This window comes from Chroicocephalus ridibundus, chromosome 4 (genome assembly GCF_963924245.1).
Source record: "Chroicocephalus ridibundus chromosome 4, bChrRid1.1, whole genome shotgun sequence".
Classification (NCBI taxonomy): Eukaryota; Metazoa; Chordata; class Aves; order Charadriiformes; family Laridae; genus Chroicocephalus; species Chroicocephalus ridibundus.
This window is the reverse complement of record NC_086287.1, coordinates 65518135-65543782: the sequence shown is the minus strand read 5'-3', so window position 1 is coordinate 65543782 and position 25648 is coordinate 65518135. Positions and strand designations below refer to the sequence as shown.

General features: G+C 41.0%; 1 protein-coding gene across 1 annotated transcript in view; it reads left to right on the top strand.

Moving 5' to 3' along the window:
- SLC38A6 (solute carrier family 38 member 6) overlaps positions 1-20577 on the top strand; it is a 45054-nt gene extending 24477 nt beyond the window's left edge. The window contains 11 exon segments of the mRNA XM_063333592.1: positions 323-342; positions 345-416; positions 886-944; positions 5679-5744; positions 5938-5991; positions 7520-7599; positions 8317-8417; positions 12191-12315; positions 13173-13317; positions 13417-13511; positions 14678-20577. Coding sequence (XP_063189662.1) covers positions 323-342; positions 345-416; positions 886-944; positions 5679-5744; positions 5938-5991; positions 7520-7599; positions 8317-8417; positions 12191-12315; positions 13173-13317; positions 13417-13511; positions 14678-14758 — 898 coding nt within the window. The 3' untranslated portion in view covers positions 14759-20577.
- The last annotated feature ends 5071 nt before the right edge of the window (positions 20578-25648 follow it).

Genomic DNA, 25648 nt, shown 5'->3' with positions numbered 1-25648 from the left:
CCCTCAAAGCAGTGGCTTTGAATAAAGTTAGGGATTTGCATATTGAGCTGCTGAGAAATAATGTTATTTCTCAGCAGGCACTTGCCTATGCAGCATTGCCTGCAATGCTGGGTCATTATGGGATGGTGCTCTGCTTCCTCGTTATCCAGGAGCTCTATTTTATGTCACAGTATAGAAACTAGGGATACAAATTCGTGTAAATAGCATGTGAGACAGGGAAATTATTTTTTTTCTTGTCGTAGCAGTTATTTTGTCTAAGGTCACAATTTTAAAGTAGAACACGTTTTTTAGGACTCTTGAGCTTTGTATCAATCATAAATAGATTTTCCAACAGGTCTTGGTACCTGATGGGAGGCTGCTGCTGCTGATTACTTCAGTCTGCATTGTTTTTCCTCTTGCACTTCTTCCTAAAATTGGTGAGTAATTAAAGGAGAGAAGCGAATATTATTCTACTTTAGTAGCAATTACAGTTGAAGACTTTAAAACCTTAATGGGTTATTTATTTATTTTAACTGGCAGGGGGCTGGTGATGGTGGGGATTACTTAAGTTGTTGTAGTGTGTTCTGCCTTCCAGCCCTGCCTAGTTAACCTATTACTTGGGTTGCAGTAGTATTTTGTCTGCAATACTAAATAAAATCTTTACAGCAGAACATTAAAGAGCTGCATTTACTTACAGCATGCCATTAGTGGTAAGCCAGTTCTAATTCTGCCCTACAAAACTACATAAATGATCTGTGACAGGCAGTTGGAATGTTGTTATTCTGAGTCCTAAGCCCCAGATACCAAGCACTGTAATAGAAAACATGCCTAAAATGTAAAGCTTTAGCTGTACATTAGGATCACTTTCCTTATAAATTCTCTTTTATTTTTACTGTTATTTTACAGGCTTTCTTGGCTACACAAGTAGTTTATCATTTTTCTTTATGGTGTACTTTGCTCTTGTGGTAAGTTAAAAATCTGTGCGCAGCTTATCTATATTTTTTTTCTTATTGTTTGAATGTTTTCATAAGCCCGGTTTGAAATGAATTGTCTTCCCGTCCCCCCTTAACTTTTTATGTGAAATTGAGAGTTTTCCTTAAGTTCAGTATGTGCCTGCTTGGACAGATTACATTTGTTTTGCTGAGGCATGGAAATGTATAGGAACTTTCAGACATGTGAAAAGATTTAAAATAATTATATTTGGGACTGGTAAATGTAACAATATTTTTGTTTTGCTGACGGTGCATTGAAGGGAGCTGGCACATATTCTTTTGTAACCCTACTAGTAATGGAATGGAATTCTGTTTTCTTAGCTTCTAACTATTACTTACTGCAACTAGTGCAGAAGAAAATTTAATATACTCCAAATAAATTAAATTTACATGTATAATGGAGTGACAGAGTTCAAAAAAAGGCAAAGAAAACTAGAACTTCATTAAGGCAGTTTACAAGATTCATTAATACGTCAATGACCTTATTCTTCTTTCCCGCTGAAAGGAAAAGTTCTTTTCTCTGAGCCACATGGGGTTTTTTGACCCTGATGGTCACCCTCTCAAGGCCCCTGTGAAGTAGATGTTTCCAAATATCAAAAGTGAGACCTGCTAGGCAGATCTAAGAGGGAAAATGTGCCTTTAAGTTGCACTATTTTTCTTTTTATGGGAAAAAGTGTGTTAATGCACATGTGTAATATGTAGTACAACCAAGCAACTCACACTCTGTCAGCTAGGTATAGAAACAAGAATCTTATTTGGGAGCCTGGAAAAACGTTCCCCCTCTTCCCTGTCATTCTGGCTTGCACTGACTTGCATTTAATACCTGTTTTACAAAGGGATAAACAGAGTTGAAGGCAAGTTGAACAAACATGCCATCCAGGAGACCAAGGCAATCCATTAGGAACTAAACCATGTGATAAAACCAAACTTCAAAGCTGTCAAAACATCTCCCTAGGGTATCCCTGGGGAATTGCAGTGTTTGTAGGACCTTGGGAAGTATTCTTCCTAAGCTGAGCATTGAGGAGCAGCCACAGCCTCTCCAGAGTTAATGGAAATTCATTTGTAATATTTATAAATTACCTTAACTTTTGACCTCTCTCCTAAAATTTATCTTTTTTAAAAAAAAAAAAAAAAAAGGAAAAGAAAAGAAAAAGCACTAACTATAATGCTGAAATAGGCCTTTGGCCGAAGGTAGTTGAAGGTGTTTTAAAACAAGTTCATCTCGTGGATTTCTATGGGAATGTGTATGCATGTCTGAAGAAAGTTGTTGTAATGGGTGGATGCATTTGAAAACAATTTTGGGCTCAGAAAAGGCAAGTGTGTAAGCAAGACTTGCGTGCAGACATGTCAAGCTGGGATGATTTAAGCTAAGGTTTAGTTTTGATTCTCTGTCAAAAAAGTAGGTAGAAAGTATAAATGACGGAGGATACAGACTTCTGGATTTCTTATAAAATGGTTACATTTTTATGCTCTTTGTTGTGAACTGACAAAGAAGCAGCCACAGTAAATCTAATTGAGGTCACAATTTTTATAAGCCGTTCTGGATATTTAAAGAAAGCTAATACTCTTCACAGAATATTTTCTCTAACTTCTTTAGGCACTGAAACTCAAAGGCATGAACTGTGGTTTAGTTTTCATATCTAATGGCTTTGAAGGGGGTGATATGTGCTGTTGAAATGGTGTTTTAGTTTGCACAATGTTAATTTCTGTATAGCAGATATGTTTTAATTTGTTCCAGAAGAAAACTATGTTAGTCATATGGAAGTAATACAATTATATTTTGCATATACAATAATTCTGTGCATTTTCAAGTGCATACCATCTGTTCAGCTTTTTGCCAGCAAGCCGCAGTTTTACTACAGCCTGCAGAAAAAATAGGTACAATAGACAGCATATGTCTTGGTCAGTATAGTCTAGTGAGTGCACTGAGCGAAGGTCCAGAGACTACTCTTTGTTCTCTGTACTCTGCTGTGGGGCTTTGGCAGGGCACGTATCTCCTCTCTGTGCTTCAGTATCTTTTTTCTTCAAAGTTAATATAGTGGTTATAGTCCTCACTTGGAAAAAAGTGAAAACGCTGAGATGAGCTGATCTGGGAGAAGAACAAATGTATGTAACTGTTAATTCAAAGCCAGATTTCTGTGAGGTTCTGAGCGCTTTTGTTTCTGATTGTTGAATGCTTTCCTGACTTGAATCCTAAGTGAAAAGAAATTAAACGTGATCGTTAAACTTTCTTTTTTTATTATTACCTTCCCTCTTGCTATATTGAATGTTGGTGAAGAGTAAAGACAGATTTTTCTTTTTCGTGGAGACAGCCCTATTGGTAGCTTGCTCAACAAAGGTGTTAATGATTCCTGATGGTATTTTTCAAAATCTCTTGTTTATGTTCTCAGAACAAAATGTGATGCAGATTGGGAACCTGTCGTATGTAATGAATGATGTTATGCACAGAGAGCCCCTTTTTGCTGAGTGCTGTCAGTACTGCTGGAATAAAGGGATTTCTGTTTTCCCTCTGCAGGATACGAAAAAGCAACATCACTGAGAACATTACAACAGTTTGAGCCTCTAACTTTATTTTTTAGCAGTGTTTTTGCTGTGGGTTTAAAATACCCTATTTCCACTAGAACCTCTCTTTAGGTTTTAGGTTTTTTCACTTAAAGTTTGTTACGCTCAAAGGACAACTTTTATATGAAATAGGCTTAAAGTTGTAGAGGAAGATTGTGCTGTCTGCATGACTGCTCAGCTAACTGGGCTGGCTGTGCTGCCAACTTAAAAATTTCTTCCAGTTGCTGGGACCTCATTAGAAATACAGAGCAGTCTACGATTGGAAACCCAAACAGATTTGAATAATTAAGCAGGTGGGCAAATATAATTACAGATTTTAAATGCACATAGTGCATTTCGTCTTCTTCTGTTTCTGTTTTAATCTGTTCTTAATCTGTATTAATTTCATTTTAGAAAAAAATGTTCTTCAGCTTTTTAGGTTTGGCTTTTCTTGTCCTCCCTCTGCAATGTTTATATATATATCTTTGCTCTTCAGCTTGCAGGAAACCCTGCCCCCACCACTGCCAGGCACACTGTACTTTCCCCAAAGCTTGCACTTCAGCTTCATCCACCTTTTCATTGCTCAGGAAGCCTATTCCAACCTTAGCCAGAGCTCCCACAAAGCCTTCTACTTTGGAGCCTTCAAAGTGTCTCCTTCATTTTCCCTATCTGGGTGCCTTTAAATACAGAGATCTCCTTGAAAAAATATTTTGCCTCCTTGCTCAGCCTCATAAATGTCTTCAGCTAGACATTTGGGCTAGACAAGCTTGGGCTTCCTGGGGAGATAGCACAGCCATGGTTGTGGCACTACAGCGGCAGCAGTCTGCATCTGTGTCTCAGCTCGTAGCTTCTCACTGCTTAGTGTGCAAGAAGGACATGAAGCAGGGGTGACCCATGTGACAGTCATGCATATGTGCAATACAGGCCCAAATTACATTTTAGTGTTTGGTCCTTTCCTCCTCCTCCCTTGACTGCTCTTCAGTTGAATTTCTTGATGTACTACCAGCATGTCCCTTCTTACACGCTTCCTCAGATGAGGTTGTAGCTCACGTTGCACAGAGGGAGGCAGTTTAGCCAATCAATAAGCAGGTAAGAACAGATCTGCTGGTATAAAGCAGTGCCAGTTTCCATTGATAATCCTTTTTCACAGTTTGCAGACTGCTGTTGAGCAAGCTACTACCTAGTTCCATACCTTGAGTTGTTGTGAGTTGGTCTGAGTCATGCAATTTAAGATGTGTGTTATTGCCACAATGGACTCAGTGTGACATGTACCACAGTTTCCTTTCCCACATTTTGTCCGGAGGTAGCATTTGTTTGCTTCTCCTGGCACTGGTGACAAGAGGGAGCATCTAATCCTTATCCTCTGGGAAACACCACTTGGCTGCAACCAAAAAGTAGTTTTCTGCGCCAGGAGAAGTGCTCTCTTCCATGTTATTCTTCTTGTGAATCTGAGTCTTTAATTAAGTTTTTAATTACTTGCTCTAGGCTTCAAAAGAATTATAACCTCTAAAGCCAGACAACTACAATAGGAAATTAATTAGGGTGAGGAGAGCAATGCAACTATCATTTTAAACTAGGTAACACTTCTTATTTTAATTTCCCTTTGATTTTCAGCCCTGTTCCTTGGCAGTCCCTAAACCAGCAGGGTGTAGCTAAAGCCCCAATGACATTCTGGGACAATAATTGTATTTATTGTTTTTCCTTTGCTTTCTAGTCCAAACCATATGTTTCTGCCTTTTAAGATTAGCCCTAGGCTCTGCTCTATCTCTGTTAAGGGCTTGTCTGCTTAGGGAAAGAGTCTGGGATAGCTAACACAGCAGCTATTCTGTACGGGCGGCAGTTAGTGTGGAGCACAGAGAGAGTGAACGTGGAGTGCTGGTTGTATTTCAGTTAGTGTCAGAGCTCATTTCAGTGCACCACCTCCAGACAGGCACGCCATAAGGCTGCCAGCTGTGCATAGTAAGCAGCTGTATGGAATGGCACTGACAAGTTTTTCTGTCAAGTCTCCTTCGTGTGGCCTAACAATCTAGCAGTCAAGCCTGCTAATTTACTATGGGCGTAGCTCCCTGCTTTGTATACCGACAGTCTGATGGTTTAGCTACATCTATCTAAATTTAAACTGATTTTTAGGGTATCATTCATGCATTAAATATGCTGTCTTTGCAGGTTATGATAAAAAAATGGTCGATCCCTTGTCCTCTACCTCTAAATAGTGCCATAGAGACTTTACAGGTAAAGTGCATGCTGTTTTGAAGTTCTTCTAATTTTATTAGTAACTGTAATGCTTTTTTTACGTTAACACTTTCAGAATGACTTGTAATTTAAATTCTTCTTTTCTTATTCATCACAGAAACTAAAAAGATTCATGTCTGTGGTTTGGGCTTATTCTTTCATTATGCCATTTTTTTGCATGTATGTCCCACAGGTTTCAAATTCTACTGGAGATTGTAAAGCAAAACTCTTTCATCTTTCAAAAGAGGTAATCTCTATTAACAATATGCAAACTTAAAGGGAGGGGGTGATTTTTAAAGAATTGGGGTTTAAACTCTATCCAGGGTAAGCTATTCTTCTGTAAAAGTAGTTATAGGCTGCTGAAATATTTCCTATACCTGTTGCCAAGTGTTATCCAGTCTCACTCTTTCTTTTTTTTATATGGAGGCTGGCTGTCCAAGTTAGCATTTATGAAAATATTTCACAAATATGACCAAAGTATAAAGTATAACAGATGCAGTGGTGGTCAGCCTCATGATGCAGGCAGATCAAGCCAACTTAATATGCCCTTATAACTCAGTGCTACTTGGCTGTATGCACACTTTTCGTTCCTTGCGAGGTAGAACAGGTTTCTTGAAACAGCCTGGACCTAACCTTAGTTTTTTCTTACCTGAAGCTAATTCTTCAGGCCTAATGCAATCTTGTCCATTTCTCTGGATGCCAGCTCTGGTATTTGTTAATTAATGTGGCATTTAAATCATGTCACCACCTATCAAGGCTTGCAGGAGAGGAACTATCCTGTAGAACTCTAGTCTCTGTGGGGTGATGAGGAAGGGAAAAAGGGAAGAATAAATCTGGGACAGGCTTGTAGCGTAGTGGAATTTAGGATGGACGCAGTTGGTTGCATTTGTCTGGAAAACAAAATCCACCCCCACCCTTCCAAGAAAAAGATGGGGGGGGGGGGGGGGGGGAAGCTTGGGCAATGCAAACATGAGACAAATGTTATCTGTAGATCAAAGAAGAAATTCTGCTTTGACCAGAAACATCTACCGTGAGATTCTGGCCTTTTGTCTGGCCTTTTGTGCTTTGAAGAATCTTGGGACTCATCTCTACTTCTTTTTCCATTTTATCAATAGAAAGTGGCGTATTTTTACCAATATGGGCCTGATTATATCAGCACAAAAGTGTTTGTTACAGTTCAGCTTATTCCTCTTGGCAATTGAAGTAAGCTATACTAGATGATTCATCTCTGCTATTACAAGTTTTTGGAATAATATACCACTAATTGTGTGGTTGCAGCTTTAATTATATAACTATCTTAAAACTTTAGATGCCAAAGCATGTTGTATTTTCTGGATGCTGTCTCCAAACTTTTGTGAAGGAGTAATAAGAAAATAGTGAAGTCAGGATGAAGGAATCGGTAATTTGACTGCTAGCTATGGGTATTAGCATTTAGAAAACTTCTTAAAAATTTTCATGAATGATACACTGACTCTGGACCAAATCCTAATCTTTTTACTTGGCCTCAATATAGTTAACAAAGAATCTTTCAGTTGTTGGTTTATAGACAGCACGACCTCTCCTGATCATGGTGTAGTAAGCCATGACCAATTGAAAAGGTCCATTTTTTTGTGGAATGATTCAGAGACACCATTCTGTGTTGTGGAGATTTATCTCAAAGCATTAATGTGGAAAGATTTCCACTAACTTCCAACGCTTGAACTGAATTCATCCAGATATTTTTCCAACCATCTGTTATAACAAACAACTTACAAGATGTTTCTCTTCTATTTTAGAGTGCTTATGCAATACCAACTATGGCCTTCTCTTTTCTCTGCCATACCTCAGTCTTACCCATCTATTGCGAGCTCCGCAGGTAATATATGAAAATACATGCAATATTAAAATATAATTACAGTATTTCTGTAATATTTTCCTTAAATTACTCTTGAATTTTTTTTTTATTTTCAAGTCAGTGCCATCAAACAATGCAAACTAAGTAGCTTTCTTGTTTTTTGGGAAATGTACAGTTTTGGTCTGTACTGGCTTTTCCTCTCTTACAGGAGAGAAAAGTAACAAATATGGTTCCATCATCAATGTCAGTACATTGTCCTGGCCTGGACAATCTGGAGAAAAAAGGTCATTTGCTAAGGTACTTACTAGTTAACTTTTATTGCTGTAACTGAATCTGCATTTGGCCACATCTGATTCAGTGGGGTTTTTTGACCCAGATTCTGTTCCTGGCTCTGAATATATATCATCCTGTATAAATCAAAATTTTGATTTAAAAAATACTCTGGTATGTCTAAATTCCCTACAAGATGGGGACAATGTTAGTTGTCTGCATGAAAAGTGCCCTTTAATTACCAGATTAAAAATACTTTAAAAAACCCTAAATGTTATTGACAGCACAGACCTCAGCAGATACTCTGTGGCCGTAAATTAAATGGGTACTTTCTTATGAAAGGCAAGCTGCAGTTTTGGGTTTTGTTTTTTATTTTTTTTTTTAATGTAGATTGAATTGTGTTTAATAGTCCACAATACATATTAAGCATCACTAATTTTCTGGGGTTTTTTTTTTTTTGTGTTTTAGTCCATCCAAAAGTAGAATGCAGAATGTAACTGTCACAGGAATTGGTTTGAGTTTCTTAATTTACTTTATGTCTGCTCTGTTTGGGTACCTGACATTTTATGGTAAGTATGGTAAGTCCTCAAGTATTCTTTAGAACGAAGGCTAATAATAAATGATAAATGCATTCTGTCTGGAGTACTTCAGGCTTGTTTGTGCATTGATACACTTGAATCCTCAGAAATCTTGTTCCTGTGAAGACTGAAAACATGCTTAACACTGCAAATTATTACAGTCTCATTGACTTGTCAATGTGTAATGTGGCTAAACTTTGCAGGGTTTATGTGCAAAAGTGCTATACAGACAAGATATTGGTCCCTAAACTGTAGCTGATGATCTGTTGATGTTCTGTAATGCTATGTAATTAGACTACTGATTAACACTATATGTTGGACTGCATAATATTTTCACTGGGAACGGATTTATCGTGGCCTGTGAGAAATTTTGAGATCTGATAATAGTCTGCTTGTGCAACAAGTTTGAAAGGTCTGTTCTAAGGCTCTATTTTCTAGCGACATTTATCACTTACTAACCCTGTGATATCCCAGCATGTTTGATTTGTAGTCTCTAAGTAGCACTTAGGCAGTTGTCTTTTATGAGGGGAATTTGACCCAGAGCAAGCTAGCCCTAATGTTAGGTGGACATGAAGGTTTGCAGCATGTTTTCCCTGTCCGATACAGCTTGGGTACAACACGTGTATGTCTTCTTTGTTTCATTTTGGTATTTTTACAAATTAATTGGAACTAACACTAGCTATTTCTGCTGGAAGTAGAAAATTTTTTTCCCATGAATCATCCGGTTTAGGAAAGCTTTATTTTAAAGGATTGCACAAAGTGACTTCTTCATGATAGGTTTGTTTATGTGTAATGTAAAGACAAACTAGAGGACTCTGGAAAAAAATTGACAAGGAACATAAGAAAATTAGAAGGTCTGAATCAGAGAAAGTGCCCATCTAATTGGGGGCAATGACAAAAGACTAGGGAAGGATTGAAAAATTTAAAAGGATAAGCTTTGAGTTGGGCTTCCTAGCACATGCTTCTGGTCTTCAGTAATTGTGTTGCGTGCAGTTCCTGAGCCAGAGATATCATCTGTTTGATACATGCACTGAACCAAGAAATGCATATTTCTTAGAGATGTTGTTGACATAGTGCTTTATTTACCAAACAGAAAAGTGGGTGGGGTATGACACTTGCCCTACCACATTCTACAGACCTCTTGTGTTTTCATTTGCTGTAGGGTTTACATGGCAATGTGCTTCAGTACCAATTTAATAACTCTGCATTTGGACTTTTGAATACTTCTGGGTACAGTTTTTTAGTTGAGTTTAAACACAGGTGATTTTGTCTGGTATTCTTGCATTTCCCAAGTACACGGCAAGATTTCATAACACTTATCTACATAGTGGCTTTTTTTTAAGGGTCCATCATAACTTTGGCAGAAGTAGGTGAGCGTCTATTTCATACAACAGTTTTAGTACCTTGTCATGTAACATCACAGTGTGATGCCTCTTCTTAGAAATGTCATTTGTCTCTGTATCCTGCTGTGAATTTGTGTTATGCTCACATAGCACGCATTGACAAATTGAATCGCCTCTACTTGGTGATCTGTCTTCTGGAGTAGTTTCATACAAATACCATCATGTAAATGCATCACAGTCATCTATGAGGATTCTTCCAATGTCTTCTGAAAACTCTCCCTTTTTATGAGATGATCGCATGCTAACCTGTGTTGATTGGAATGAATAAAAATTCTTACAAGGGACAGTAATGCAGTAAGATAAAAGTGTTCTGATTAGGATTTCCTCTCCTTTCAGAGTGTTTTATATTTCTTGATTGTTCAGTTGAGATAGTGTCTGAAAAAGCACCAAAAATAGTGTCTTTCAGCAGCTAATAATTCCAGATTTCTAGGGAATTTTGCACTTTTTTACCCCAAGTATAAGTGTATGTCTGACCATAACTGTCTGAAAATGTTCCCTTGACACTCAGAATCCTTTGAAAAATTATATGGGGAGTCTTGAAACTTCTAATAGCGTATAGGCCGCTATTACTGTTTCCTGACTGTCTCCATGTGGTTTATAGGAAAATATGATTTTGAGTGCCACTCTGAGAGCTTCAGCAGGCAGTGTGGGATGACCATCTGTCTCCAGATGAAATCTCAAAAAGGAGGGGGGAAAAAAAGGGGGAGAAAAAAAAAAAGAAAAATGGTAGTAGTCCTAGCAACCATCGCAGTTCCTGTTAGCTTCGCTGTCATGATTTGTTTGGGACAAGACCCTGTCTTAATACTAGTCTTTTAGTCTGTTTCACTGGGAACATTTCTGGTTTTCTGCAGGCCTGATTTCTTCTAGTAACTCTTAGACTCAAGAGCCTAAACTGGTTACCAACAGGGGATGTCTGCAAGAGATTTGTATTCCCCCTCCCCCTGCCCTTGTAAGCTGCTTCTCCTTTTTTCACTTTTTGCTTGTCGTGTTTAATTAACTTATTTCTTTAAATAGAGAGAATCTGTTCCCTGTTCCTCAAACACCAGTCCAAGAAAATGTAAAACATTTTATTTTAAATTGAAAACAAAAAAAGAGTTCCCTCTTTGAAATGAGGCATGCTTCATCTTTCTGTGGTTCAGATGGTTTATTCTGTTTTCTGTGAGTTTGAAACTTCAGATGGCGACTGGACTTTGGCGGAAATTTTGGTCCATTCTGAAGTCTAAAAAAGCATTTAGTAAAGGTATGCTGAAAAAAAAAAAAGGCAGGATAGCAGACCACTTTCAGGGCTCTGACTTTTGCTGTTAACTTAGTGAAAGTTTTCACATTAAAAGCGGCAAAAGTCAAAGATGGAGGATTCATCACTGTTCCGTCATTTTTTGCCCCACTTCTGCCTTGACTAGTACACAAATAATGCTTGTGATGGTGTATTCATGGAATACGGTACTATAGTAATTCCACAACACTCAGCTTTGCAAAGCTAAATATGCAGGTGGTGGAGAACACATGAGATTCTTACTGCTGAAGAAAACAGCGCTGTCAGTGAAAGCGTTTGACCTTGTTGGGTGCATCCTCTATTATACCTTGGGTGCTGTAAGAATCCAAACTGACAGCCTTCAGGTGTCCTTGTGTTGCACTTTTCTACTTATGAGGCATAGGGGAAAAATCCATCTCAATTGTCAATAGTTTTGGGGGGTTTTGGGTTTTTTTTGTTGTTGTGTAGTTGTTGTTTTTAATAATAAATATCTTTTAGAAGTATAATTGATGCTAGTTATCCTTCTCCAAGTCATCCAGCAATATATTGCTAATTACAGTCAGTAAAAGCACATACACTAGCATGGTTTTAACATTTCTTTCTTTCTTTAAATCAGAATTGCAGCGCTTCTTTCAAATTGTGAAATTTTACCTTGCATATCACTTAATGTTTCTGGTGAAAATAAAAAAGGAAACGCAATTCAGACAATTTATCACCATTAATTTGTTTCTGGCTTCTACTTGAACCAAAACAATCTAGTAATGACTGTTTCAGACACATAGAACAAGTTTTACAGTAATGTGTACTTGGCTTCATGTCACATCCTCTTTCTTTTTAATGCTTTCACCTTCATACTTGTATCTTCTCTTTAGATAGCTTTGTCTTCAGCAGAGGCTCTACAGAGACTTGCCTCCTGAAGTTTTTTCAGTTTTCTCGAGGTTACGTACCCTGCTGTATCAGTAATGCCAAAGTGACCCATATCTGCAGCCCCCTTCCACTCTGCATTAGTCACAAGCAAATTGATCCATTTGAATGTAAGCTTAATATGCATTGCTAATTATTTTAGTTCTTAAACGGTTAACAAAGCAATTATTTTTTCTGGTTTTCAGACAAAGTGGACTCTGAATTGCTACAAGGTTACAGCAGGTACCTGCCTCATGATACTGTCATCATGAGTGTTAAAGTAGCCATACTGTTTGCTGTGCTTTTGACAGTCCCTCTAATCCATTTCCCAGTAAGTACTCCTAAACGTTTTGAAGCTGGCATAAGCAATGGTAACACTAATGCTTTGCAGACTGCAATATTTGAGTCGCATCTAGTCTTGTGTATCTTATTCACTTGTCAAGTGATTGATCAAAGACCACATATTTGCATATGTTCCATGAGAGCTCCAAAATAACAACTAACCACTAAGCTAATTTGTGCTCTTGAGACAGATTTCAGATTAAAACTAGCCCACAGCATTGTTTTTAATTTAGGGAATTCAAAACTTCTAAAGTTTATTTAGTTTGATTTCCCCCCCCCCCCCCCCCTTAAATTGAGTTTTGCTGACTTGGTTTTTCCTTTCTACATGCACGCACCCCACACACACACACACTTATACTTGAAAACTCAATTTAATTGTAAATTAAAAACACATATTCACCTATTTCACCAAAAACCCTACTTCAGTTTATCAATACCATGGTAGAACTGAAAATCCATCCAGTTATGACCAAAAAGAAATTGTGCGTGCAAAACTGTATACAGAAGTAGCGTATGGATTACGTATCAGTTGGCAACACGCTGACATTTGCTACCAAGCATGCTCAAAGAGATAAAGCATTAGCCCCCAAACCTTCTTTTGTCTCTGTGAAATAGGAGCACTTCCTTAAGGCTAATGGCTACATGATAAATACTGCTTTAATACTAAAGTAAACTCGAGGCTACAGAAAGACAAAATGTTTAACTGTTGCTAAATTTTTTGCATTTTGATTTTTAAAATGTTCTTTCACATCTGGAATGATATAATTCATAAGTTTATGCAATTGAGATAAGATGAAAATATATGTATGTGTTTACCCATACAATGTTTCTCTTTATATTATGTAGGCAAGGAAAGCTGTATTGATGGTATTTTTCTCTCATCTTCCTGTGTCGTGGATTTGCCATATCCTTGTCACTTTAGCACTGAATACAATTGTTGTTCTGTTTGCGATGTATGTGCCAGACATTAAAAATGTATTTGGAGTAGTTGGTAAGTTGTTCTGGTTGTTTGGTGGTTTTTTTAAGCTTTTCTTCAAAAAATTCCGTATTCTTGCTCTAAGTAAAATCTTACTTTCTGTTTTTTTTAAAGGTTCAACCACATCAACATGTTTGCTTTTTGTATATCCTGGACTATTTTATCTTAAGCTTAGCAGAGAGGACTTTTTATCACCACAGAAACTTGGGGTATGCTTTCTCTTCACGTGTGCTGATTATACTTGAACAGACTCATTTTAGATGCATCTTGATAACACTGTAGAGCACGTAATCCAAGGGGCAAAGTTCCTGTTTACATTGCAGTTCCCAAAAACTGTGAGCATTTCCTTTTATCCTTCATGATAGATGTAGTCTTTCTGAAACTCTTTCTTCACAAGAGATTTTTGAGCAGCAGTACGTCCATATGTTGGACTATTGATCTGAATATATGCTTTTCCCTATAGTTCTCAGATGTTGACTTTTAATCCAATTTCTCCTCAGTTTTTACGCATTACTCTGATGTTGTTTGGGCAGCTGGAACAAAGCCAAACTGCCTTTAAGTGAAACAGTGTTTTTGCTTGTTTTCTATGTAAGCCTTCTGAAAAACATCTTTTTTTTCCCCTTCCTTTTCCTTTTTTCCTTTTTTATTTTTTTTTTCCTTCTCTTTATGGTTTCTTTCTTGGTATAGTAGATTAAGTTCTAGTTGGAATTTGTGCAGCAGCCTGCTTTTTGCACTGTAACTGTTTGTCTTCATTTTAACCGCTGCTCAGCAGAGCAACTCTGTGACAGTGGCTAAAATCCTGACAAACTGTTTATATGTAGTCCCTTCTTCCATTCTTCTGATTCATAGGGCTGCTATTGTATTGACAAAATAGGCAATCTGAAAGAAAATTTAATCACGATGCTCTGTGATCATTTAAAATTGTGACTAGTTCCAACAGATTTGGGGCCTTGTTATAAATCAGCAATCTACTGGCTCTTGAACTGTGGTTTTATTATAATCTGGTTGTTCAAAAATGTAAAGAGTCCATTGTTACTTAAATTATATTTTGAGTAAAATAGAAATTCTGTTTCCTGATTTCTTCACAGTTGTAAAGGGCAAATGATTTTTTTTTTTTGCAGATGGATAGTGTGAGTAAGCAAACGAGACCGCTCTGAGAGTTCCCAATGAAATACCCCAGAGCAGGCTTAGTTTAGTCTCCCTCTAAGCAGATACCTTGTGTTTGAAGACTGAGTAATTTGAAACATTAAAGATTATTTTAAAAGACACTATTTAAACCTGTTCTTATGGGGTTTTTTGTCATTAGTTATATGCCTTAGAAATGTAAAACGCTTTCTTTGGTAAAACGTTAATTTGTGCTTTTCTTTCTTCACAGGCATGTGCATTGGTTATTTTTGGCATTTGTGTTGGCCTTCTTAGTTTAGTTCTAATAATTTTCAATTGGATTAATCAGTAACAGCCTGTTGTCACAGCCTGAACTGAGCTTCAGAAGGACAGCAAGAACCAGAGATGGGTCAAAACTACCGAAATGAATGCTGGACATCCTGAAGGAAACACTGACCAAATCTGTCTTTGGAAGAAATAATGCTCCATTTTATCTGCATTAGTGATGTTCCTTCTTTAATCTTGAGTCACTCTCTTCAGTTATTGGACAATTAGTCCTTGCCATTCTAAAATATTACTTTTTAATTACGTAATTATGACATGTAAAAAGATCTCCTGAGAATTTTGCAATGCAAAAATGGTTTAGTGCACATGGTGAACAAAAGCAGAACCGTGAAATAACTTCTGTTTTAAAGATAATGAGATCGATATTATATCTATCATGATGTGTGCATTTAGAATAATCCACGTTATCCTAAACTGTGGAGGACTTCTATTGCTTGAATAATTTACAAAATTTCAGCCAATTCATATTAAGAACTTTCTGATTCTAAATGCTTGCCCTAATTTATCCTAACGTGGATCCAGAAATCAACTGCCTTAGCCCAGTTTAATGGGCATATCATGAAAATACTTGTTAATTGTTTTTTTAATACAGTTTTTATACCTCAGTGTACTTGAATCATACTGAAGTAATATTTAATTTAGAAGGCTTTGCCCATCTAGCATAATAGCGTTTAGTAGCATTAGGAAGTGTTTCCATTTTGTAGTTAATAATAGACATCTTTCAATTAATATCTGTTTTTGAATATTATTCAATGTACCTCAGTATTCCCCCCAGTGAAAGACTTTTTTTTTTTTCCTCTCTTCTTCCCATTTTTACAAGTGTTACATGTTTGAAATAGAGTGTTTCTATATTTTATGTACTGTTGTGTGTCAGAGAAGGTTTGGGCTTGAAAGGTGAAATTCTGCCTCTGTTGAAGACAAAGGAAATTTTACGTTTATGGAACCCTAGTTTTACCTTCGATTTCTAAACTTCCATGTACCCTTTTGTAATTCCCTTTTTTTATTTGCCTAAATGAAATGTTAAGGCAATTTTCAACACCAACTGGGCTCTGTTAAATATGGTATCGCGTGCCCACCACAAAAGTTCCTCATATTAGTAGAATGAAAGCCATGGCTGATATCATGGTAAGGTTTTTAAAATTTGTTTCTGTCGGATGGAATGTGATGTCTTTAGCCTAATCTCTTCAGAGACTTTATGCCCTAAGGAAGCTGAGCCTTCACAGAAGTGGCTTGTGTAAAGTTAAGAAATTAGACCTCAGCCTCAAATGGCAAGATTTAGAGATTGGGAAAGATCTTCATTGTTTCCAGATGCAATATTTCTTTTAAATTAACTTAGCACTTGTACATCTGAGAAGTGGAATAAGACACAAGTGAAAGATAGCAAAGTAATGAAAGCAGCTAGTAAGTGACAGTTAAATACATTTAAATGTCCATAAAGTGCACAGTTAGCAAGTTACTTGACTTATTGCTAGAAAGCCCTTCTGAGACAGTTCTATTATTACGTTGACTTATGTTTTATCAGTTGAGATAGGGGAGATGCCCCAGAGCCTGGCATTTCGAACTTCTTAGCAGTGGGTCTGTGCCATTAACCTGTCAAATTATGTCACATTGGATTTGGAGAATACTGATTGATATGCTAACTTTAACATAACCCTGATTGAATGTACTTGGTCCTCACCTATCTAACAGAGGAAGAGAAAATAGCAGAGTTGGAATCACCACCTCTGTTCCTGCACTGACAAACTAGAATTTCTCGTGCCAACAGATCACGCGGCTCTCTCGGGATCCATAAGATACTTCTCATTTTTGATAGATGGCCTGAAGGCACCCAGGTGGTGCAGCTTGGTACTGCTTCAGGAATCCTTTTTTGCCTGGAGAATATTATTCTGCTTATGAGGTTAGTATAAAAATAGATGTGTATGGTGGTGCCTGGAAACTAAGAATTTTTGGTAGGATCCCCAATGTGCAGGAATTGGTACTCTGTCTTCTGAAAAAGACTGCAGTTACTTTCATCACAAAGTTTCTAGCAGAGGTTTGATGACACAAGGTGAGCCGTGTAATAGTTTGTCAGTACCAGAAACAGCATGTCCGCTCTTGGCCAGGAGTTCAGAGCTACTTCTGTGGCACTGGCAGTGGCTCCGGGTCAGCATGTTTAATTAGCAGAAAACCACCGTGACCGGGAGATGTGACATGTTATCTGCCAAAAAAATGAATGCAGTGAGCTCATCTAGGGGACAAGAAAAGTGAAGGGGTGGTGGGAGTGGGACTGCCTTTCTGAGCAGCAGCAGTAGCCGCAGCCATTAGATAGCATGTTTTTCTCATAAAAACTCACTCTTTACCCAGCAGTTTTGCTTTAGCAGGTTAAAGCGTGTGTGTGTGCGCACAGGGGATGTCTCAAACTTAAGGGGTCTCTGGCCCCCTTTGATCAGGGGATTGATCAGACTTTCTCAGCGTTGTGTGAGTATTAATGGTGGAGGCTCCCCATCTTGCCTTTGTTCTTGCAGTTCTCCCAGCTCGTTTAACTCTTGATAACCAGCTGTAGCTGCCTTCCTGCCAGCGGCTGCCCTCTAATAGCTGTGTTTCACAGGCTTCGTTATACTGTAGGGATTCAGCCACTCAAGGTGTATCTCTGGCAGTAGTGTAAAACGCTAAATATTTACCTTATAAAAGTATACCTTGAGAAAGCAATGACAGCTGTACATCAGGAAATTATTTTCATATCTGACTGAACCAAAACTTTTTAGGAAAACAGGAGACTACATTCATGTGAATAAACTATAGGGTTTTTTCAGACACTAGAATTTAGGAGGAATATTTATTAGCAATTTCATGGAAATTGTTTCTCATTTATCATACACTCTCGTAGCATACTATTGAGTAATACTCATAATCACTGCAGTCACTTTATTTTAAACTCTAACCAGCAAGACTTAACACTGAAGACTTGGCTTATCTTTGAAGGCGCAGGAAGCGGGCAAAGTTTTGCTAAGCTTTTGCTCTTTCTGCCTCCCTCTGAAAAAGCTGAGTCTTGCCATGCGCTGTAATGCTCTGTTCCTACACAGGTGGTTGGGCTTGTGTGCATCATCTTAAAAAACATGACAGAGAATACCTGAAATACAGTGTTAATTTTACAGTCGATTCCTGTAATGCTATGGAAATCACCACGTTATTGGTTTTAATCCCTGATTATTACCCTAACTAGCCTGGCTATTAACTGACTAACCTAATAGGTAAACTTTGGAATAATGAATACCAATGTATGAAGTTAATACTGGGTGAGGATGAATGGAAGCAATTCACACCTCTGCTGGAGCTCTATTATTACATTTTGGCTGCGGTGCAGAAAGGATAGCAGCACGGGGGGTTACAGAATGTGTGTTACCTTTCATCTGAAAAAGACTTAGAAATACTGCTACTTTTAAGTTCCTATGATACGTAACTTAAAATATGAAGAGAGGGAGAGGGGCATAAAGAGAAAGAACTTTCTATTTCCAAATTTAGAAAAAAGGTATGAGTGTTTTCCACAATGAAAAAGCAGAGCCAGGGCGCTATTTTTATCCTTTGCATCCCTCACAGCGTGTTGTGTCTGTGTGAAGGTTTCACAACAGTTGTGCACTAGCATGAATTTTTTGAACAAAACAGGCCTCCAATCTGGAACTCTCTGCTCACTCACATATTGCTAAATATATTTTTTTCCTTATTCTTGTGTACAGATCTTTTTCCCCCGGAATTTCCAGATTTATATATTTCAGTGTATTACCTGTAGTTAGCGTTTTCCAACCTTCCTTTCTGAGGACTTGACAGGAATGGATGAAGGGGCCCGCAGCATTGTTGAACTCACTTGGAAAGGTTCTCTTTCCCCAACTGAACAAGAAGAACAATGTAAGAGATGAAAATTGATTGGTAGCCTTTGATTTGTTCTCCTATTTCCATTCCTTGTCCATTTGAAAGCTGCTCAAATTTCAGATGGACTGTGGTAAGCTGGGTGTGGAGAGTCTCTTTTCTAAACAGCATTGTAGGAACGCGTACTACAAAACAAAAGCGCTCTTAGCCTGCCTTTGTATTGTGGCAAATGCTCACATTTTATTCCCATGTTTCTAAGCCATTTATATTTTAATATATTGATTTTAACGGACATAAGTTTGTTTAAAATTCTCCCTGGTGTCCCTGTATAGTGAAAATTGAGACGCTGTGAAACTATGCTGTCTTCTCTCTGGCCCTCCTTTCACCTTCCCCTTCGCTTCAGTTCTGCATTCGTAGCAGTCACAGGGCACTGAGCAGGAACGTGCCCTTAGTTGAACAGCCCAAATGGGCATTAGTGGGACTGCAGCCTGCCTGAAAGGTATGGATCAGGGAAAGCACTGCTTTGTCCATGCCCGGCAGGCTTAATTTTCACTAAATGTCCACCACTGGTCATTGTTGAAGGTAGACCTTTTTGGTGTGCCCATCATGTCTGTTCTTGTAAGTTTTTTTTCTTTTTGAAATATGGCAACATCTTAACTTTGTGACATGGGAAGACTGTGCTGTTTTGTAGTTCTTAAATCATTTATGTCACCTGTAACATACTCAAGGTGCCACATTCTCTACCCTTGGAGTCCTCCTAATGAGAATGAAAACATGATGGTGCGATGGGATCTGTCTGATTGAGCTGCCGGGGCAAATGTTAAATCCTCGAGCGGCTCGTGAGCACATTGAGAGAGAATAGGGGCTTGTACTTTATTACTGTATTTCTCACGCTGCACAAAGTGTCATTTTGGTATGGATCGGGAAGTCAGTGCTCCAGCAACTGTAGCCCATGGAGGCTGTGAGGACGCAGGGGAGCCGTCAGTCCACGCCTGCCTGTTTTGAGGCTCCATCCATAGGCGTCTCCTTTGGACAGAGGTAGAGCAGGGTTATGGACCTATGCGGGTATTTTGCCTGAGCCAATATGGCGGGTCTCATTTCAAATAAAATCCTAAAATGAATTTTTAGAGTTATTAATGAAGAATATGACATGCTTTCATTAGCATTCCTTCGTTCTGCCTGTTCTGGATGGAAATATCAGTGATGTCCCCGTTACCTCTCCTGGCAGGCAAACTCCCGAGCCCTTACTGAGCCAGAGGGAGGCTCGGAATTCGGGAGACCTGCCAACTGAGCAGCCTGGGGTCTTCATGTGGCTTTCTGTTTCTATAAAAAAAAGAAAGAGATGGACATATTTACCAGTGTGTCACTACAAATACTTGAAGATTAATCAAGTTGCTGGCAAATTTCCCTACTTAAGGAGATGAAAATTAATCTTCTTATTTCTATAGCGGGCATCCTAATGTGCTCTCTAATTAAAGGTTGAAATTCAGATCAGTCCAGAAGCTAAAGTAGCATTGATTGGAGTAGAACTCCTTTCCCAATTAGATATAATTTAACGCTTTACCTGAAACTTGTTTTACAGTTGACTTTCATGTTAAAAGCATTAGTTGTAGTTGCTCTGCATACTGAAAAACCTTCAGACACGTTTACTGCCACTTCCTAATGACTGCCACTGGCAGAGAATTTTCAGTATTACAAAAGTGCTGCCTAATTTCTGTAGTTTGTGGTGGTGTTTTTTTGTATTTGTATTTCAGTAGTGATCATTCAACCATGCTTCTTGTGGAATTGGAATTCTTAAAAAATTATCTGTATGTAAAAAATTGCCTAGCTGATGTCAGACCCCTATGTTGTACGACAAATTGCCTGTGTTGAGTTCACCCTCCCTCCGATTCCCTGCGGAACAGCCAGGGCATGTTCCAAAAAAACCCCAGAAAATAAAGAACAGTTTTTGCGTAGCTCAGGTGATTGTCGTCTTTGCTTCATGTGTAACCTGCCTGCGGAGTGAAATAACGAAGCGTTGTCGTCTCTGCGGTTAGTTCCTGGCGTGCAGCGGCGGTGCTGCTAGCCCCAGCTCAGGCTGCAGCATCATTTTTGCCAGGGAAGGGTGTCGTTCTTAAAAATCATTCCTGGTTTGGTGGTGGTAGCGTAGTGGTGCACTTCCATGTGTTCTCCTTCGTCGACGTAGTTCTGTGTGATCCCCGCTCTGTTCTGCAGGTGGTGTTTTGCAGCACCCAGCTTGAAATGGATGTGAGATGTGGTCCGGGAAGCTGTTACGAATTGCTCGTCCTGGACCTGCCTACTCTCAGTGCCTGATTTTACTCTTTGGACTGTACTCTCCGAAACACCGCGGATGCAGAAAATAACTCGTGCAGCGAGAACTGCAGTTGACGTCCTCTCAGGTATTGGTTTCATCAACAGCAAAGCCGCCCCTTCTGCGCTGTTGTGCTCCCCCCTGTAGAACAGGAGGCAGCAGAAGAGACTTCGCGTGCTGCCCCGTGCCGGCACTGCCTCCAGGCTGGAGAGCGGGTGCCCGGCTGGCCTGGCAGTGCACAGCGGGCTGAAAAACTCCTGGGATCACCTTTGGGAAGGGCCTGCTTACGCAGCAAGGGGAGGGTCAGGCGGGGAAGGCAGAATGTTTTGCTACAGGGTAGTAGCAAAAGGGATGAGGGCTGCCCTGGAAGGGCTCTGGAGCAGGGACGTGCTTCTTGGTTGTAAGTCACGGTGCTCTCTGCTAGCTGTGATGGACAACCTGTGAGCACGGCTCCAAGCGCTTTGCAAGGTCTAAGGGAGTCCTGAATAGAAGCAAAAAATGGAAAAAAATGCTCACGGTTGTGCTGCTGTCTTGATTCCAGAGCTGTATGAATGCTCGCACACGTGGAAGTGATTATCAGCAAATTTGTGTTCCATTTAAAATGTTTACCCCAACGAGAAGTGTTACCAAATAGCCCAAACCCCGGCTTTTTCAAGCGCGATGCAGAATTTGGTCTCGCACCGCACCAGCTGCTCGTACCCGTTTTTGTTGCGGAGCGGGTCCTGTCCGTGCTTGGCGTTTCTCTTGCCTCCAGCGTCGCCGCTCGCATGTTAGTGGTTTACACGGCAGCCGCATGACGCCAGGCAGCTCTCCGCACCTGGTTTAAATTTAAAGCTCGTTTGCACATGATGTCACACTTTTATTGTCAGCCCGGCGAAGGTCAAGACAGTTCATTCTGGGAAGGTTTGCATTGTTGAGCCTTTACAGTGCTGCCATTAATGCCTTCACCATCTGACTTACATTTCGGTTTTCTGGCATGATGTAATCGGAGGCACTAGATTTATACGGCGAACGGGGAGGCTGGTGCGGTGGCTAATCAGCCCGGGTTGCAGAACTACTTTTCTGGAGACCAAGGGTGGAAATTATTGCTCCACGCATCATATAGCAAATCACGGATCTGGCCAGAAGAGAGTTAACGAGCCCTGGAAGCTCGGGGCGGTCGTTACAGGCTGTTGCCTTTCAGGAGCCCAGTCTCACCACCCCATTGACTGGAGTGGGACGGCGTTCCCCGGAGGCCGGTCTCTGCACCCTCCCAGGTAGCTCTGCTTCATAATGGGATTTACATGCAGGGACGGAGAAAAGATCTGGGACGCGGTTATGACAGTGCGGAACCCAGAGGACTGGAATGGAGGGCCATGGAAGTCTCGGGCCCTGTTCTTGCCTCCTGCAGTCGTACTCTGCTGTTTCATTTTGTACGCCGGTCTGGAAGTGGGGCTTTAGCGTAGCGTTTCCCCAGATGGGTTTGCGCAGCTCGGGGCTGTGAATCTCCTGTAGGAAGGGTGGAAGTAGCCTGCGTGTTTTATACCTTCTTGCAGGTCTGGCACTGGGCATACCTCATGGGATGCATGTGCAGATTTTTACTTCGCAATTTTGATGAACAGCTTCCGTCCCTGTTAAAGGGAGAAAGGGCTGAATTTAATGCTTTTTATTGTTGACAATTCAATTCTGTTTCTTCAAACGCATCCCTCAGGCCTAAGCTTTGAAGAGCCTGAGCTGTTAGATGGAATCAGGTTCGTGTTGGTGGGTACCAAATGTGGACACAGAGACAGCCTGGGCAGAAGCAGCGCGAGGGGATGCCCGTTAACCTATGTGTGTATGGCATTGGGGCGAACTTCTGAAGTAACGTGAACCTTCTCCTCCTCTTGGTCTGTTTTAATTGCCAGTCATTGTGCGGTCGTAGGAGCCTGACTGGCGGCTCCCTCACCCCTGCGCTCTGGGTAGGGGTGCAGGGGAATTTCCACTATTGCTCACTGAGAGGGTGCTGACCCAGTTCTTCCGGGCTTGGAGTTCAGAGGTGCAGAGAGCTGTAGGCGAAATCACAGCTGGTAGGTAAGAGATGCAGAGGGAAGGTCTCTCTGGAGGTGTCTTTGCTCAAACGGGGAGAGTTGAGGTTGCTAGAAAGCACCTGAGACTCTTCACTTCCCTTTTGATGTTGTCTACGTGTTTGAGCACAGGATCACCGTGCATATTTTTCTCAACAAAGATATGTGGAATTTATGCCCAGAGCATTGCTGCATCTTCAGGACGTTGGTCCCTTTGCACCTCCTGGTTGTGTTCTCTTCTTGGGAGCGATGCAGCGCAGTGAGGTCCTGCTCGAGGACTTGCCAGGCACCAGTAGTAAGGAAAGACGGAGCGAAGAGCTGAGAGCCCTTTTATTGTATCAATGTGTATTTATCCATAAACTCTGTTGCACGAAAGTGGGCTGCTCCAGATTTGGTGGGTGCTGAGGCCAACAGTCATTCCCATGGCCAGCTGTCACTGCAGCACATCCCGTCCCAAGGATCAGAAAGGGTTCGAGGTGGTGATGAGTAAGAACAGCCTCGGCTGTTATGCAAGCAATGATACCATCAAGGGCGACCAGGCCTGTTGCACAACGTGATCGCCAGATGGGATTAGGGAGAAAGGTCCGTGTCCTGAGGGACGGCATTGCACAACCAGGTGCGCCCTGTGAAGTCCACGATGCTCCCTGGCAGCTGTGGTGGGACAGGGAGCTGTGCGGATATGGTAATTTTTAATGTTAATCAGCATCGCTGCTGGAATCTGCTCCAAAATTGTTGTTGAAATGGTACGGTTTTCCTTTTGGTATTTGCTGGCACGGTTTCTGCTGCTGTTTACAAGTCATTTCTTCTGGAACCATCTGAACAACGGGAACATTCGTCTGGTCCTTTTCCAAGGGGAGATTACTCGAATGATGGTGGAGAGACATTGTCTCGGCCTGGCTGCCAAATGTTAGTCGAAGACGTCTGTCTTGCCATTCCTTAATCTGACAGTTCAATTTGGTGGGTCGGAAGCCAAGGAATGACGTTTCCCCAGGGGATGCAAAGCCTCAGGCTGGAGATACGTGGAAACCATGGGCAGATTTTTTTTCCCCCCACAAATTCTGAAAGTTGATATTCAACCTTCTTCCAGCCACTGAAGCGGTTCCACCAGGGCAGGGGCCTCGTGTTTGCCACGTCTTATCTAAACAAGGCCCTTCCCTTTGAGCAGAGGTGTCGCCGCACATTCTCCAGTGTGCTGCGAAGGGGGAAATATTTGGCTTGAGCACTTCCCTGCCACCTCTTGCTCCCTCTGCGGGGGTGGAATACAAACATGAGGGCTTTAGGGGGCCCAGGAGAGACCAAGTGAAATTCCTTGCTTTGAAATGAACCTTAATGCTGAGAAACGGAGTCTTTTAAAAATGTAATGCTAAACACAGCATTTCGCTGCGTGTAAAGGAACTGCACATACATTGGTGTTTTGATAGCTCACCGTTATCCATCTGTTGGCACCTGGGATTCGGGGGACAGCTGAAGTGATCTATCAGATGGCGATTCTGAGTGGTTTGGGGATTTTGTGTATGTTTTAGCCCTGGCTTTTGACTTGCAGGGTTTGCCTCTCCTGACTTCAAGGAGAGTTGGAGCAGTCCTTTGAAGGTGTTTGCTTTAGGGATCGTTCCTCCATGAAAGGGTAGCGGAGCAGCCTTGGCCATATAAATCAATTTGGAAGTGAGTTATAAAGTGCTTAATTTGCCTTCTATTAAAATTCCTTGTCGTCCCTCCAGCTTGCTGTTAAACGAGCTCTTGGGAAGCTGGGGATTGAAGTCCCTTTCTGTCCTGCAGAGGGAACTGGCTTGACTGGGAAGATCTAAAAAGCAGAGTCCGATGGACGTTGCCTGTAAAAACAGATGAGGTTTTGTTGGTAATTTGGTGAATTTAAAAGCTCTTTGTTGTCCTGTGCCAGCCCAGGGGCTTTGAGTGATGATAAAGGGCTCAACTGGGTGACATGGGTGCCCGAAGGTCCATCCCCTTTTCTGGGGGTGTCCTGCTGCTGGGAAAGTGTTTAGGAGTCTAAATGCCAGAGGCTTTCAAGTGAAGCCTGAATCTACAGGATCCAGCCTCTAAGAGGGGGCTCCCTTTGCCCGGCCTGGGCTCTGCCACCACCAGGCTGGTCCCGGAGTGGTTGCGGGACTGCTGGTGGTTGCTCCAGCTGCAGAGGCCAAGGCTGGAGACCACCAAGGCAAAGGGATTCCCTGGGCCTGCTGACCCCTGGGGCAGGAGGAAGGTGACTGAGAGTGGGAGGGAGGGAGGATATTCTGGGCTGCCTCTTGCAACTGCGGTGTTTTGCCAACCCAGGGCAGAGCGTGTGATCAAAAGCACATGGTCCTGGCCCTGCTGTGCAGAGGGTCTGCAAGGCCAGGATGGGGACATCTGCCCCGCTGCTCTGTCACCCTCTGTGCCTCAGCTGCCTGCACCTCCCTGGGATCGTTGCCTGGTCTGCCCTCACCCCCCGCCACGGTCCTATTGTGTGACCCATTTCTAGCCTCATCCTCCACCTCCAAGACAACCAAAGGAGAGCCCGAGGTCAAAGCCTGTCACTCAGCCCCTCCTGAGCTGGCCATAAACATGCTTGCCTGTCCCCAAGGGTCTAAACAAACTGCAGGGGGTGGCTCAGCCGGGGGGAGATGCTCCCAGTGCCAGTGTGGCGCCTCCCAGGCTGCTTCACCGAAACGATTTCACCAGTGTGAACGCTGGGATTATTTAACCA